This window comes from Cordyceps fumosorosea (genome assembly GCF_001636725.1).
Source record: "Cordyceps fumosorosea ARSEF 2679 chromosome Unknown scaffold_15, whole genome shotgun sequence".
Classification (NCBI taxonomy): domain Eukaryota; kingdom Fungi; phylum Ascomycota; class Sordariomycetes; order Hypocreales; family Cordycipitaceae; genus Cordyceps; species Cordyceps fumosorosea.
Window position 1 is genome coordinate 754,052 of NW_017387315.1, and position 15,601 is coordinate 769,652.

At 56.3% G+C, this 15,601-nt stretch overlaps 7 protein-coding genes across 7 annotated transcripts; 6 read left to right on the top strand and 1 right to left on the bottom strand.

Moving 5' to 3' along the window:
- Positions 1 to 117: 117 nt before the first annotated feature.
- Positions 118 to 1,136, top strand: ISF_06170 (glutathione S-transferase GstA; the record flags this gene model as incomplete). Its single annotated transcript, XM_018849774.1, has 5 exons — positions 118 to 216; positions 290 to 514; positions 574 to 631; positions 692 to 859; positions 925 to 1,136. 5 exons carry the CDS (start codon positions 118 to 120, stop codon positions 1,134 to 1,136), a joined length of 762 nt encoding a protein of 253 aa, XP_018703273.1.
- A 168-nt stretch (positions 1,137 to 1,304) lies between these two features.
- Positions 1,305 to 3,287, bottom strand: ISF_06171 (TPR domain protein; the record flags this gene model as incomplete). Its single annotated transcript, XM_018849775.1, has 1 exon — positions 1,305 to 3,287. The coding sequence occupies one exon, from the start codon at positions 3,285 to 3,287 to the stop codon at positions 1,305 to 1,307; it is 1,983 nt and encodes a 660-aa protein (XP_018703274.1).
- Positions 3,288 to 4,019: 732 nt separating this feature from the next.
- On the top strand, positions 4,020 to 4,331 carry ISF_06172 (hypothetical protein; the record flags this gene model as incomplete). Its single annotated transcript, XM_018849776.1, has 1 exon — positions 4,020 to 4,331. The coding sequence occupies one exon, from the start codon at positions 4,020 to 4,022 to the stop codon at positions 4,329 to 4,331; it is 312 nt and encodes a 103-aa protein (XP_018703275.1).
- Positions 4,332 to 4,616: 285 nt separating this feature from the next.
- ISF_06173 (oligopeptidase family protein) lies at positions 4,617 to 7,585 on the top strand (the record flags this gene model as incomplete). The annotated part of the gene is made up of 5 exons (XM_018849777.1): positions 4,617 to 5,339; positions 5,401 to 6,559; positions 6,618 to 6,781; positions 6,849 to 7,203; positions 7,407 to 7,585. 5 exons carry the CDS (start codon positions 4,617 to 4,619, stop codon positions 7,583 to 7,585), a joined length of 2,580 nt encoding a protein of 859 aa, XP_018703276.1.
- A 1,248-nt stretch (positions 7,586 to 8,833) lies between these two features.
- ISF_06174 (Acyl-CoA N-acyltransferase) lies at positions 8,834 to 9,466 on the top strand (the record flags this gene model as incomplete). Its single annotated transcript, XM_018849778.1, has 2 exons — positions 8,834 to 9,165; positions 9,223 to 9,466. 2 exons carry the CDS (start codon positions 8,834 to 8,836, stop codon positions 9,464 to 9,466), a joined length of 576 nt encoding a protein of 191 aa, XP_018703277.1.
- Positions 9,467 to 9,833: 367 nt separating this feature from the next.
- ISF_06175 (hypothetical protein) lies at positions 9,834 to 11,236 on the top strand (the record flags this gene model as incomplete). The annotated part of the gene is made up of 2 exons (XM_018849779.1): positions 9,834 to 9,987; positions 11,001 to 11,236. The coding sequence occupies 2 exons, from the start codon at positions 9,834 to 9,836 to the stop codon at positions 11,234 to 11,236; spliced, it is 390 nt and encodes a 129-aa protein (XP_018703278.1).
- A 2,047-nt stretch (positions 11,237 to 13,283) lies between these two features.
- Positions 13,284 to 13,526, top strand: ISF_06176 (hypothetical protein; the record flags this gene model as incomplete). The annotated part of the gene is made up of 1 exon (XM_018849780.1): positions 13,284 to 13,526. The coding sequence occupies one exon, from the start codon at positions 13,284 to 13,286 to the stop codon at positions 13,524 to 13,526; it is 243 nt and encodes an 80-aa protein (XP_018703279.1).
- Positions 13,527 to 15,601: the final 2,075 nt, after the last annotated feature.

Below are 15,601 nucleotides of genomic sequence, written 5' to 3' on the forward strand. Positions count from 1 at the left end.
TCCCCCCGCACCTCGTTACCATGAAGCTGAAGTTATACAACTTGCTCTTTCATAGTGACCCATTCACATTGATTCATGACATCGCGCCTTGCCGGAATAGCAAAGCACTTGTTCAAGATGGGAGCCACCAAGACTGACATCACCCTCTACACTGTCAACACGCCCAATGGCATCAAGGCCAGCATCCTGCTCGAGGAGCTGAACCTGGACTACAAGGTGTGTTGCTGCTGTTGGTCCTGGGGGTCATTGAGCTTAGCGTTGGACGAGGAGCTGACCACCACGTTCTCAGGTCCACGCCATCAAAATGTCGGAAAACGAGCAAAAGGAGCCCTGGTTCCTCGCCATCAACCCCAACGGCCGCATCCCCGCCATCACGGACAAGTGGACCGACGGCCGCGACATCCGCATCTTCGAGTCCGGCGCCATCCTGCAGTACCTGACGGAGCGCTACGACACGGCGCACAAGGTGTCGTACCCGCGCGACACGCCCGAGTACTGGGAGGTGACCGGCTGGGTGCGCCCCCCCCCTCCTCCTCCTCCGATCTTGGACGGCTTGCTAATGGAAGTACGCAGCTCATGTGGCAGATGGGCGGGCTCGGCCCGATGCAGGGCCAAGCCAACCACTTCAAGCGTGAGTCGGAGATGACGAGTCCTGCTCCTACGAGAAAATCGGGCTGACAAGACGGAACAGGCTACGCGCCGGAGCAGATCCAGTACGGCATTGACCGGTACACCAACGAGACGCGCCGTCTGTACCGCACCATGGACGACGCCCTCAAGAAGAACCCCCACGGCGTGCTCGTCGGCGACCGCGTCACCATCGCCGACATCTCCGCCTGGGGCTGGGTAGCCAGCGCCAGTACGTCCCAGCCCTCCCCTCCCCCCCCTGTTCCCTACACATGTGTGCTAACGATGCTGTGGCAGAATGGGCTGGCATCGACATTGACGAGTTCCCCGCGGTCAAGACCTGGCTGCACACGCTGCTGAAGCGCCCCGGCTTCGAGGCCGGCCGCCACGTGCCGACGCCGCACACCTCGTTCGACCTGGCCAAGCTGAGCGACGCGGAGCTGGACGAGAAGGCGCAGGCGTCGCGGGCCTGGGTCCAGGCGGGCATGAAGGCGGACGCCAAGAAGTGATCGATTAATGGGCAGCCGTGTGGATGATGATGATGGTAATGAAAACAGCTCCAAACTTTTGTATACCTGCTCTCTATTATCCGTACTCTATGTTCGTTTCGTAAATACGTTTGTGACACGTTGCCTTGACCCAACCCATGCATCGTCATCATCATCTCACATGTCATACTATCGCTGCGCAATCGCCAGCCAGTGATCAATCACCTTTGTCGCCAGTCTCGGCAGATCCTTGAACCTCTTCTCGTCATACGTATCCTCCAGCGCCTTCCTCAGCCGCTTCGCCTTGGTAACCGCCACGATCTTCGCGCCGTTCGGGTTGTTCCCCTGCGCAAACTCGTTCGCCTCCTTGATCAGCTCCCGCCTCCTCGCCCTGACCGCCTCGCCGTCCTCCGCCTCCACCACGCACAGCGCGCATCCGCAGCGGAAGCCCCACGTCTTCTGCAGCGCCGCCTGGCGCGCGTCGTGGTCGCCGTTCTCGTCGTACGTGTGCGTGATCTCCTCGCCGGCGCGGATCATCCGCGCGGCGCGCAGCACCAGCAGGTCGCCGGCGAAGTCCTTGACCGAATTGGCCGCGCAGGCGTGGTTGAGGCGCGAGGCGCGCGCCCACAGGCCGGTCGTCGCGTTGGTCACGTCCTCGTCGTCGGACTGCGGGCCGAGGCCAAAGGCGTTGCGCTGCACCACGTGGTGCACCTGGAAGGCGTCGACCACGGGGCCCTCGGCGGTGGAGGCGCCGGCCGCACCGACGCCGTGGTACGCGCCGCTGTCGAGGCTGAGGATTTTGGAAGCCTGCGATGGGTTGTTGAGCAGCTTCTGCACGACGGCGCGGTGCAGGCCCGCGGGGAACACGCGGATGGCGTAGTCCTCATCAAGGTCCACGGTCAGCGCCGTCACCGCGGCGCCGGCCTTGTCCTTGCTCGAGACGATGCAGAATGCCTTTTCGCACATGATGAGCTCGCCGGACTTGAAGTCCCGCGCCGCAAACAACCCGCTACCCGCGCCGGGACTGCTCTTGACCACGGTGTCTCCGTCGAAACTCGCGACGTCGGGCCGTCCTTGCGTCTTGGGCAGGCTCGCGACGACCTTGTTCATGTCGTGGTTGCCCTTGGCCTGCTCCTCGAGGCGCTTGGCCGTACGACGGACGTTGATCTGCGTCGTCTTGTTGCCCGGCTGAAGGCGGTCCTGCTCCGCAAAGCACCGCTTGGCCTCATCGAAGTCGCCTAGGGCATAAGCGGCGGTGCCGGCGCGAAAGTAGGCCTTGGCGTCGAGCGACTGCTGCTCGGGCGAGGCGCCGTTGGTGAGAGATGCCAACGCATCGGCGCTAGCTTCGTCGTAGCGTTGTAGGATGAGATTGACGTGCGCGCGGTTGCGACGGATATCTTGCGGTAGAGTGCTGGCCGAGTCGGCGTCGGCGTCGGCAGCGGCAATGCCCCGGGTGTAGTAGGCGTGGGCGAGGGAGTACCTCTGCTCGGCGAGCGCCGCGTTGCCCTTTTCCTTGAACTGCTCCGGTGTGACGGCGGGGTCTTCCACCTCGTAATTATCCCGCCAGGACTCGGGGTCCTCGCTAAACGCAGTGATGACGAGGTCTGAGGGGTGGTTGATACGGATCACGGCCTCGTTGTCGCCGTTGAGCGTGTAATAGGGCTCCTTGATGGCGAATTCGGAAGCTGAGTCGAGAAGATCCTTGCCGAGGCGTTGCTTGTGTAGATACGTCTCGACCACCACGACCTGGTCGGCGTCTTCACCGACGGCCTCGACCACGGCCCATGACGATGTCTTGAGCTCCGCGACGGGGGAGACGCGGCGGACCGTGAGCTTCTTCCCACGATGGTGGCTTTCGAGCTGCAGCTCCGCAAGCTTGATCGGCTTGAGCTCCTTAGCATCGACGACGCATGGCGGGTACGGCGCGCCGATAGCATAGGTCATCATGCTGTCGTCCTTTTTCGGGGCCGCAGCGCCGCCGAATCCCAGGGACGCCAGGGACAGCTCCTGCATAAGGGAGGTCGAGGTCGCATGCTGAATGAGTCCCTTGCGGTTTTCAGCCTTCCAGGGTTCGCCGGCACGCGCCTGGCGCTGCTCGGCGCCGAGCTTGAACTTTTGGGTTACGCGCTGGGTCTCCTCTGGCGTGAGGAAGACGGTGGTGCGTCCGGCCATGGTAGGGTTTTTGGTTTAATATTAGGAAAATTGTTTGCTGGAGCGGGTCATAGGTTAGACACCATGGCCTGGGTGTTCTTGATGTGAGGTTATCGCCGAAGAAGAGGACGAGCAAGGCTGTGATGGAGGTGCTGGTTGAAGATTTTTTATGGAGACTCGATCCGATGTTAAGCAAGCATGAAGTCATGGCTGGCTGCAATGGCCTGACGGTCGAGTTGCACAAATTTTAATAACAGAGCATTTTCTCTCGATATTCCAAGGTTCATAAGAGATGGCAGAGAAATAATTGAATTTTAAAAAGCTGGTACTGAAGACGGTAGCTGCGGTGGTAGATGCGTGATGCAAGCACTGTGTACACGGTGCTCCCTACTGTGGGCAGGGATATATTTCGCAGCAATAAACTTGTCTTTCTTTCACTCACCGTACTCACCGATATTTATTTACACTACGGATAAACGGCACTGACAATTCCCTGCCGTTTACTTTTGCATGTACTAACTAGTGCGTACCTATCTCGTATAAAGTCGAAGAATGTATGTGTCTCACAAGACTTGGTGCGATGCTACATGCATGGGTTGTCCGTCACCATGCAAGTTTAACAATAGTTAATGATCCAAACTGAGAAGAGTTCTTTGCCGGGGAGAAAAGGCGAGCGGGGACTATTAAAGTAGACTTATCGCCACTGGGCTCTGAACCGATGGCATCAACTTCAATCTCTCTACACTGTACAGCATGCAGACCGTCAACACAATTCTCCTCTCCCTCATTGCCGCCAGCGTAGGCACCGGACTCCCACAAAGTGGCGGAACTGCTATTGGACAGGCTACGCAGTGCAAATACATGGTGTCGTGGCAAGAGGAAAAGCCCGGGTACAAGTGGATTTGGGTTTGCAAGGAAGATTGCGTCACATGGCAGTTTTCCGACAAGTCGCATCCAGAATGCTTGCGTCAAGTCCCTATCGATAGCACGGATGAGAGGTACGTCGCGGCTCAACGGCACATGGATTGTTCAGATAGACTGACTAGAACCTTGTTCAGCGTCTAGATCGTGATGTTAGAAGTTAAGCATCAAGTGCGCCCGCACCAACTCGGCCGGCTGGTGGATAGTGCGCGACTGTATCGCCTAGCAGGAATTATGCTTTTTTTGGGCTTAAAAGTCAAGATATTCAGGAATATTTTACTAAAGTGAAATGCATGATGCTGCAACTCTATAAGTGCGGGCAGTCACCTCCTTCGTAAGGAGCATGTCGAGGGCATGCATACCTACCTATGCTGTGCAGCTCTACAACTCGAGTCTGCCCATCCGATAACCAACACACGTACGCTCAAAATGGCCAATCAAAGAGACTTTGAGACACGACTTAATAGTTACTGGGCTGATCATGCGGCGAATCCGTTTCTGCCCATCTTGGATGACAAAGTCGACAATAACGATGTCGACTATAACCAAGTTGACAACCAAGTCAACTATCACCAAGTTGACAACCAAGTCAACTATAACCAAGTCAACTATAACCAAGTTGGCAACGAATCCGGCCATCAAGAAGCCGGCTTTAACGAAATCGACTACAACGAAGCCGCTACCCCCGGTCCCATCCTAGTCCCCGTCACCGCCGAGTCGCTCATTGAGCACCCCAAGACAAGCTCCGTGGTGCCGAGCGACTGCGGCAAATGGGGCTTGTTCACAGTCTCTACGCACCAGATTGGCACAGGCACCACGAAGGAAATCTGTGTGATCTGTTTCAGGACACAAATGAGCTTTCTGATCACAGACGACCCGGCTGCGCACGATGCTTGCTGGATCCCTGGCAGTCTCGACGTCCTGTACCTCAGGTCGAAGGACGTGGGCCGGACTGAAGTGTGGATTGGCTATGCCGGAATCACCGACCACGAAAAGGTTGCCGAGTACGCGACGGAATTGAGCAGCCTCCAGCTGAAGCAGCTGCAGGACGGAACCATCGTCTTCATGGCCGCCGGCCTGGCTGATCCCGATGGCTCCCTATACTGCAAAGACCACGCTCGCTGCCTCGTCATCAGGCACGTTTGTCTATATGTATGTCGCAGAAATTCAAACTATTAGAGCAAAATGCTGACCTTGGGATTCACATGGAAAGTGTGCCCCAGGGGTGCGACGCAGTCTCTTTTATAATGTTCTTCGTCGGGTTGTTGTTGTTGAAGATGATACGGACTGCGAAGACAATACAGAAAACAAAGACGATAAAGACGGCGAGGGCTACAGACTATACGAGCGATACAAAATCTCGCACGTCCTCCACGACCTCATCCCCTCGAGCAACCTCGAGGCTCCATCCGGCTTGTGCCAGACCGGCTTCACCTCGCTGGTCGACAACTTCGCCATCGGCCCCCGCGGCGTCGCTCTGATCGCGCGTGACCTGGGTCCCCCGGGGTCGCGCCCGCATGACATCTCGCACCCGTACTTCGTCCCCATCTATTCGTACGAGGAAGCGCCCTGGTCGAAGCCTCGTCCGGTGCAGTTGTGGACCGTGGACGGCACCGGCCGCGGCCGCGCCTCGTGCATCCGGCAGTCGCCCGACGGCTCGGTTCTCGCCTTCCTCTTCGCCCAGGGCACGGGGGCGGACTTTGAGGGTCGCTGCATCTTCATCGCCAAGGCTGACGAGCACCTACGGGCTGGCCCGCTGCCCAACTGGGGCCTGGTGGAGGAGGAGCTGCAGCTGCCGGTGCGGCTTGGGGGAGGCGAGCCGCCGCTGCGGTTCGACTTTGCCGGCAGGGCCGACAGGCTCGTCTACCTGAGCCAGCGCCTCGGCAGGGTCGGGCTTTTCCGCGTGAAACTGAAAAAGTACGGGTGCCGCGAGCTCGGCGCCGGGGAGGGCACGGTCACGGCGTACCGCCCGCTCGTGGCCGGCGACTGGCGGCGGCTGCTCATCTCGCGCAGCAGCTGGACGGACAGCTACGTCTGGGAGGTTGTCGACAAGTGGAACCAAGAGGTGGTGAGGATCCCGTCGTGGAACTGGTACGCGTTTGACGTGCAGCACGAGAGGATCACCGTGAAGCAGTTCCATTCCGCGTCCGAAAGGCTCCTGGACGCGTTCGTTATGTACTCGGAAAGATACGTTAATGGGGGGGCCCAGAGGAAGCATCCCTGGATCGTGGCGCTACACGGCATTCGGGTAGGATCCTGGACGGACAGCTGGAAGCAGCAGTTCAACCCCATCGCCTGGGCGCAGAGGGGATACTTCGTCGTGTTGCCGAATGTATCCGGCAGCACGGGATATGGCAGCGACTTTCACAGGGGTCAGTCAAGGACAAATCTCCGCGACGAGTGAATGAATGTGTAGCTAACAGGACGCAGGTGCTAGTCAAGCATGCGGACAGCGTCCGGTACACGACCTCATTGAGGTCATCGACGAGCTGGTGAACTCCTCATATATTGACCCTCGAAAGGGCATCCTGTACGCTGCAGCCCATGCCGCGGACCTGGCTTATTACCTAGGCATGCACGAAATCATCAACCATGTACGCGGCAGGCACCCAAAAGAAACCTCGCATAGAATCACCACCGCTAACAACCTTGCCCCTGCAGTTCTGTGGCGTCATCTTGCGCGATCCCATATTTCCACGCCCCGCCTGGGCAGCGTCGCCCGTCCGGGAGCGCCTCCCCTGGGACTTTGACTCCCGGATCGAGGATCCTGCCGAGGAGTTCGCCCGGTACCCGAAGAGCGATCCGAAACTGCTATCCCAGCCGCCGCTGGCTCTCCTAACCATTGGGCAGCACCACTCTCAAGAGCCGTCCACCGAGTGGGCGCTACTCAAGTGCCGGTCGCTACGACCCCAACCCCAACACTCGCCTCGGCCGCTGATTGAGGGCCTGGAGGCGGCTGACTGGAGCGAGCGCGATCTGGAGTGGTACAGACTCGCGTTTCAGTGGGCGGACGAACGTGTAGCGGCTGCTTATAGAAAGAGGATGAGCTGATGTCTCGCCGTTTGATTCGAGAGTTGGGTTGAGCTGTGATTTAAGAGGCCCCCCATGCTCAAGATTAGTATTGTGTGATTTAGACAGTGATACCCATGCAAATATTGCATCTAGTTTGTTGGAATTGATGATGCTTAGACGGCAAGATGAATTTTGTATCCACTACAGTGACGAATCGATCGCTCCTAGACGGTAGATGCCATCCCGAGGTCACCGGCGGCAGCGGCGGCATCGGCATGGCCATCGCCAAGTACTTCAACTCGGATGGCAAGACGGTCCTCCTCGCCGGCTGCACCGAGTCCAACCTCGCCGCCTCCGCCAAGGAAGTCGGCGCCGCGGGCTACTAGGTCCTCGACGTCGCCGACGCCGCCGCCGTCCGCACCTTTGCCCGACGCCTCACCGCCGACCACCCGGACCTCGACTGCCTCGTCAACAACGCCGGCGTCCAGCGGCCGCTCGACATCCTCACCGACAACACCGAGGACTTCCTCGCCCGGGCGGACCGGGAGATTGACATCAACGTCCGCGGGCCGCTGCACCTGACCATGGCGCTGCTGCCGCACTTGAAGAAGCTGCCGCACCCGGTGGTGGTCAACGTGTCGAGCATCCTGGGCTTTTCGCCGTTTGCGTTTGCGAACCCGGTGTACAACGGGACCAAGGCGTGGCTGCACTTTTGGTCGGTGAACCTGCGGACGCAGCTGGCGCAGGGCGGCCCGGGGTGCAGATCGTGGACGATTGGTACGAGACGTTTGGGAAGCGGTATGGGGATGCGGAAAGCGGCATCTTAGTTTCACTTAGGGGGTAGTGTACGATGGAGAATTAGATGGATTTGTAGAATAAACGATTAATTGCTGGCATTGGATGGACTCCGTACCGGGAATGTGAGGGCGAAGAGATCGGGCCGGCGCTTTCACCGGGCAAGGCCGGCGTGCTGCGGTGTCTGAACCGACGTCATATTTATCAGCGACGCTTCCCTGCAGACAGCCCCGTTTCCAGAAATAAATACGGCTGGAAGAAATTTGGTTGGACCTTGAAATGTTAATTATAGCACGTCGTGGGCCTGTCGCTTGCTCTTAGTGGCTGGGCTGCCCTGAAAGCAGCCACACAGAGCCCTGTACCTGAGGCGCAGCTGACAGTGGGGCCGCTGTTTCTGTGTTGCTTGGATACTCTCCCAGGGCTTTGTTTGTGCCTTTTTCAGGGGGTTGGTCAGGGACTTCAGCGCCACGAGCCCCTCGTTCAACGTAGCCTTGCAGCGGCCCAATGAATTTAGCGCATTGTCATTTGGCAGCTGTTGAGACGCACAGCCACGAGCCGGATGCGGACCTCGTACTTGAATACATCATCCCAGCCTTTCAACTTGTTCCTTGTCCATCGCTTCTTCTCCCTTCATCGCCAATTTTTGAACCTCCTCAATACAATCCATTCGCTCCAAAGACGCTCGTTGCAACAATCTACCGCCGCCTCCTCCCGCCACCGACAGTCCACCGCTGCTCGACCCCTCCCCGTCTGTGCTCAACGATCGCCGCAACCCAACCGATCCAAACAACAACAACTTCCTCCACCACCCGCCTCCCTTTCTCTCTCACAGCATCACAATGGCCGCGCCCGCCATCCTGCTCAACTCCCAGCCCGCCGAGATGCCCGACCCGGGCCTCTTCCCCGACACGCTCGTCGCCGCCGACGTCGCCGCCCAGCTGCCGCCGGGCTACCGCATGCGCGCCCTGCGCCGCTCCGACTACGCCTCGGGCTTCCTCGACTGCCTGCGCGTGCTGACCACCGTCGGGGACATCGCCGAGGCGGACTTCCAGCGGCAGTACGACGAGATGCAGGCGCGCGAGGGCAGCTACTACGTCATGGTCATCGAGGACGCGGCGCGCAAGGAGAATGCCGTCGTCGCCACCGGTGCCTTGATTGTCGAGCGCAAGTTGTACGTTGTGATGCATCCCACGATAGCCTAGGAAGGACAATCTAACTTTGTCGGCAGCATCCACTCGCTAGGAAAGGTCGGCCACATCGAAGACATCGCCGTCGCGAAGGACCAGCAGGGCAAGAAGCTCGGGCTTCGCCTGATCCAGGCGCTCGACTACGTGGCGGCCAGCGTCGGCTGCTACAAGACCATCCTCGACTGCAGCGAGGCCAACGAGGGCTTCTACGTCAAGTGTGGCTTCCGCCGCGCCGGCCTCGAAATGGCACACTACCACGAAGGTCCCAAGAGCAAAGGTCATTAGCCCGGTGTTTCTGCTTGCCTTGTACCTTGCCTTGCACCCGACGCTCCCCATCCGGAGACATGCATTGCCCGCATCATCATCATCATCATCATCATCATCATCATCTTAGCATCGTTTGCGTTTGAATTTTCCTCTTCATCTTGTTATTTCAGTTATGCTGATTCAAAATAGTGGGTGCGGAAAGCAGGATTTAAAGCCGTCGTCAGCGTTTTTTTTTTGTATAGACAAGGATCGCCCACGGTTGGGGCGACCTCGGTTATTTTGAGGAAAATTTATATGGATTAGCGAATATACAACTTTTTAATGCGTTTTCGAAAACATCCCTTGCTGCGACAAACTCTCGAAGAGACCCTTTTTACAGCAACCAATGCCGAAGCTTCTCACCGTCCACGTATCCTCAAGCCGCCTACGTTCACAGCCGCCGACCTCGACCCAGGAGACCAAGACACCCCCGGGCGAGCCGCCAACTGCCGGCCTTCCCCAACGCGTGTCTCTTTCCGAGAGTTCCGAGAGCGACGAAGGTTCAGCGTCTTCTTCTCCGGCTGGCCGCTGCGCCGGTTTTCGGCGGCAGCGCGCGTCGAGTTGAAGGGACGATTTGGGAGTTTGGTGACTGTGATTTGCTTGGACGAGGTGGCAGGTGCCGTTCAGCCGGCGGAGAGGATGACCATGGTCTCGGTCTGTAGCATTTTTTGCTTGCTATGCTGAGGGGGTGCAAGGTAGGTATGATACTCGTTACCGAGGGCTTCCTTTTCAATCACTCAGGCGAAACATCAGACTTAAGCCGTGAGTTGCCTTTCAAGCTAATTGCTTGGCTCTCTATTGTTAAGCAGTGCTCTAGAAGCAGTTGGCAATATTTCGAATCATTTTCGTTCCCGTCATTGTAAATGCTTGGGCGGTGCCCCGTTGTGTTGGGTTCCCGACAGCGCCGACGGCAAGACAACAGACAACAAGGCAGCCTGTCCCGAGAGCCTCTTTGCTCGATACACGTCTTCGCAGGGAGAGAATTCCACCAGCAGTATGCATAGCACGCTGTCATGTTTCGCAGTTTCCGAGCTAACCGGAGCGAGCCCGCCGTCTGCTTCAAAACTGCCGGGGCGTGAGACGGGCTGGCGGTGATACCCGTGGTTTCATCCGACCCTACGCAGCGCTTCACACAGCTCCCGAAGGATTTCACGTCTTACCATCAATTAAAGAAGTGCCGGCTTATTGGAAAAATGTCCACGATCAAGTTTCCATGCGACTACTCCTGTCGTCAGCCTTGACACGTAGATGACATGGGTCCACCCATGTAAACACGGGGGCGGGGGGGGAGCGCAGCTGATGAATGAATCTACTCTATACCCTCCTCAGGCAAAAAAGGGTTAACAAAGCAAGCAGCATCAGTGCCTTGACGTGTCACGGGGCGGCATTGCCTAGTAACCACCTACATGACGCATATCGAACAGGCTCTACGGCTACGGCGTGACCATTTTACTAACAGAGCCATGACCATTGGCTTTACACTTGCTAGGGATCGAGCCAGAGTCCTGAGTAGAGCAAAGCGACGAGCCCTCCAGCGACTCGACCACCCAGGTTCCGGACACCCAGGTTCCGGACACACAGAGCGGATGCTCCTGCTCCCGGTCCTTCTTCGCCGACGCTGACTTCTTCGACGCCGCCTGCCCGCCCGGCTTCGTCAACGTCTCCAAATCCTCCTTCCAGCTGTCGTACGACCAGGCTAGCTACGGCTTGTTCAAGGCTTTCAAGGCTCAGTGCGGACGCGACCCCTAAGCGCAACCGATGCATGCATCCAGGCAAAGCTCCGTGGCGGATACACGACAGGCTGTTGACAAGTTGATCGTTCAAGTTAAGACGTGCGCTTCATCGACTCTACGAAGGGCGCGCTCAAACTCGGCTCGTGTCTACCATGGAGGAGTCAAAGTGAACTACGGATTTGCTATGGGCACTCGCCATTTTTGCCCTCCCTCTTGCGGTAGACTTCCTAGTCTTGGGTGGTTTTTGAATTAAAGCTAGAGCTTCAATACAACTACTTTGTTTTTCTCTATTACAGATATCCTAGCAACGTAATGCCTTTAAGCTGCCACGCGGGTCGCTCCCTAACCTGGAGACGACAGATCAGACAGACAATGTGTAGGGCTTCTTGCTAATGAATTTTTGTTTCTGTCTGATAAGCCCCTTTACTCGGACTGATTTTTTTTTGGTGTTAAAATTGTAAGCTTTATTAAACAAGGCCAGCTTTGTTGCGGGGAAAGGAATGTGAGCAGGTAGGATACTCTTCTCTTATTAATGCCAGGGTCTCCTTTTCCGTGAAGTGTTTCAAGCTTCCGTCCTTGCGGACGCCGCGGCCCCGAGACCGTCAGGCTCCGGGCCTCCGGCCCGCACTACACGGAGCCTGTGAACAGCCGTCTGTGGACCACATCATCAACTAGGGTTCGTAACTTAACTGCCTTGCCAACAGCACCGGCAGAAAGACAACGTCAGATCAACAGACCGCCTGTCCCGGCAGTTCGGTCTCGGCGGGCATGTCAACGCCCTGATGAGGGAGGGGCGATATGGGCAATCTCTCTCCTCCCACGCAGCTCTCCGCCCCCCTGCAGTCTTACTGGGAAAAGAGTCCCTCATAATCAAACTGGCCCCGGTATTGATGTGTTTAGGCAAGGACATCAGGCCACAACTGGACTGTGAGCTACGCGGCCATGGGCCATCCTCGGCATCTTTGCGCCTTTGCAGACCTCTATTACTCGGTGCCTAGAGGGGGGCCTGCACTGTTCATGAGCTGTAGACAAGTAACCTAAGTTAAAAGTTCATGGCGCGTGTCTGCCTTCGAGCTGGGCGGTATGAGGCTGACTAGCGGCGGTGCGAAGTCGTTCCGTCCAGCCCTACGCAACGGCCCATACAGCTCAGCTCTTGAGGAATTCGACGCGTTCATCTTCAGATACAGAGAGGGCGAGATCCGGCCCAAGCGAAATGTCGAGGTATGAATTGGATGAGCTTCCGTTTCAGTCTGCCGCTACTTGCGTTGCGAGTCATCGTCATGGCTCGGTAGCTGGGCCGCATAAAGAGGGCGGCATGAAAAATGAAGATGAAACTTAGTTGGATCAACTATTGACAGCTCTTTCATCAAGTCAAGCGGGGCCAAGGAGTGCCAACTTCGCATTCAGGTACCTTTTTGGATTCGTCTTACTTCGTATTAGTTATCAGCCTTGACAACTTTCTGCCAGCTGTTGGTTGATAAGCTCAAGTCGAACAACAATGTTGTTCAACATTTGACTCGGAGTTTACGTTTACAAGGGGCAGCTCACACGGCTAGGAGGCAAACTACTAGTTACTACTACTTCTCAACGCGTGTGAGGACAAGCATCTATAGCCTTCCGCGGCCTTCTCGCGGTATACTGAGGAGCTTGCCTCTGTCGCCCTCCAGCGCACCCTTGTAAAAGAATTCGCAGGCCCTCGAAATAGCCTCACGCCAAGTAATTACCTGTGTAGCGCATTAGTGGGCGAGGTTTACCACTACTGCGAGATTAGCTTACTAGTAAGGCTATACCTGGCACGGCATATCAGTCAAGAAAGGACACTTGCTGGGATTGAGTCAGAACTCGAGTAGGATAAGGAAAGATATTTGCTTGTACCGAGTCAAAATCCGAGCGGATAAAAGCGACGAGACTTGCGGCGACTGAATTACCTGCCCTGCGCCCAAGTATATATAAACAGCGGTGACTGCCGTACCTATCGAGGCAGACTTTAGAACCACAACAACGGCACTTCGACAAACCAATCGACTCTCTCGACATTTTCACCATTTCCGTCCGTCTCTAGAATGAAGGCCGCCGCCACCATTCTCCTCGCCGCGGCACTGGGGTCGACAAGCCCCGTGGGCATGCAGGCCCGGGACGGGCAGTGCGACTGCTCCAAGACCTTCTACGCCAGCACCAAATACTGGGACTACAAGTGCCCGGCCGGCTACGAGAACATCTCCAAGGTGTCCATCGCGGGCATCACTTGCGCGCAGCCCGACTGCTCGGTCGGCGAGTACGAGCGTCGATGCGGTGTCCGGCCCTAATTTGGGAAGTGCAACCGAGGAGGGAATTCGAGGAAGCTCCGTGGCGGACATTCGGCACACTGTCCGCGACGGCGCTGCAACTCAGCTCGCGTCCACCCGGGGTTGATGTCAACTATAGACTACTGCAGTCACTCGTTTGTCTTTTTTTCTACTTCTCTCTCCAAAGATAGATTTATAGTCTTGACGAAAATTTGAGATTAAGCTAGAGTCTTAATAAACTTTATTTTCTTTTTAATTTAATAGAGTCGTTTTCATTACAGACGGACTCTTTCATTATAGAATGATGCGTCTGCCATCCATAAATTGTCAAAACAACTTCCTAGAAGCACCTGGCAAAACAAATTATGTTTTTTTTAAACAAAAACGATTCAAGGCTATGTGACTGCCAATTTGCGCGCGGTACGGACGCCGTGGCCCGAGACACCCAAACTCCGGTCGCCGTTAAGCTCCGGCATCCGGCCTGCACGGCCGGTGACCGACGCCGAGAGCAGCCTCCGGCCCGCCGATCGATCCACCCAACATTAGCAAGTTGGGCATGCAGTTTGCCAACAGCGCACCGAAATCAAGACAATAGGCAGCCTGTTCATTGCATCACATCCACGGCAAGATGATTTACTTGGCTGTCCTATTTCGGAGGAGGAGGAGGAGGGGGGAAGGCTAGTGACGGCGTTAGAATGGGCCACGTGTTGGATTGCGAGGTCTTTTGGTCTGCTTTTTTTTTTATCGTTTACTTTTGTTTATTTTCTTTTTCTTTTTATTACTTGCTTCTTTTTCTTTTCCTGTCCGACGAGCCTTGAGAACGCGTGCGCTGACTCAAACTTGCCATCTCAAGGTTGATGGCATGTTTCCAGTCCATGCAAGATTGCTTCCATCTCTCCCGCAGTCCCCCCTCCCCCCCGGGGGAGTCGTACAGCGCAGGAGTCATCAACCCCTGATGGAAAGCGCTTGGCCACGGTACTTATGTGTGCCTGCGCAGGACATCAGGCCATGACTAGGCTGTGAGCTGCGCGGCCGTGGCCGTCCCCTGGTGCCTTGGGGCGTCGACAGGTACATGGTGGTTGCGTGCCAGGTTTCCACCAGCAGTGCACATATCAGGCCGTCATTATTCCGCAGTTTCCGAACTTGACGGAGCGAGTAGCCCGCTGTCTGCCTCATCAAGTCTGAATGGCATGAGGCTGACTAGCCCACGCGGCGGCCCATGCAGCCCTCGAGGCGTTCGACGTCGAACCCGTCAACTAGAACAATGCTAGCGGCTTGAATTAACAAAGGTGTCCCGTTTCAGGATACTAGTCCCTCTGTCGTCAGAATATAGCCTCGACACAATACGTGTATGCATACGTTCGCTGATGTGAGAACACGGAGCGCGGAGAGCTTCTTCTGCCGTCTCATAAGAAGGAGCCTCTGCAGGCACACTTTGCGCATATGGCGCTTCGGTGGCAAGCGCCCGCGCCGACAACAGCGTCGAGGCTGCCATGCTTGTCACGAGTTACATGAATGACATACCATGGGCTAGCAGACGCGCGGCATAAAGGCGGTGGCAATGCGGCGCCCGAAAATCAACGTGAAACTTGCAAAGTGAAGGAACCCAGGTACGTAGAAGGCTTTCTATTACTTCGTATTATCAAACTCGTCAATTTTCCGCTAGCTCCTAGTTGAGATCAAGTCAGGACAACATTGTCCTTTGACATTGGACGTAAGGTGATCAAGGAGTAGCTCGCGCAAGGTTATCAAAATAACCCTCTCTCTAGTATTACTGATAATAGTCAAGTTCCCTGGTTATTAGATAAAAAGGTTATAAAGAGAAGTTATTGCTCAAGATACAACTTTCTCTAGAGCTCCAAACCTCGCCCTTCTCGTTCAACTGCTTCACCAGCGCGATAGCCTTCTGCAGCTTCCTGTGGTCTCATGTAGCCTTCTGTAGCCTTCTTAGCATAGAGGAACTTGCCTCCTTACGTACTCAGTAGAGACAGGTAGTTAGTCATGTCGTCCCCCCGTGCACCTTGAAAAGAATTGGCAGACCCTCCTCAAGTTTGGCCTTGGCCTCATGCTAAGTAATTACCTATATAGTGCATTAT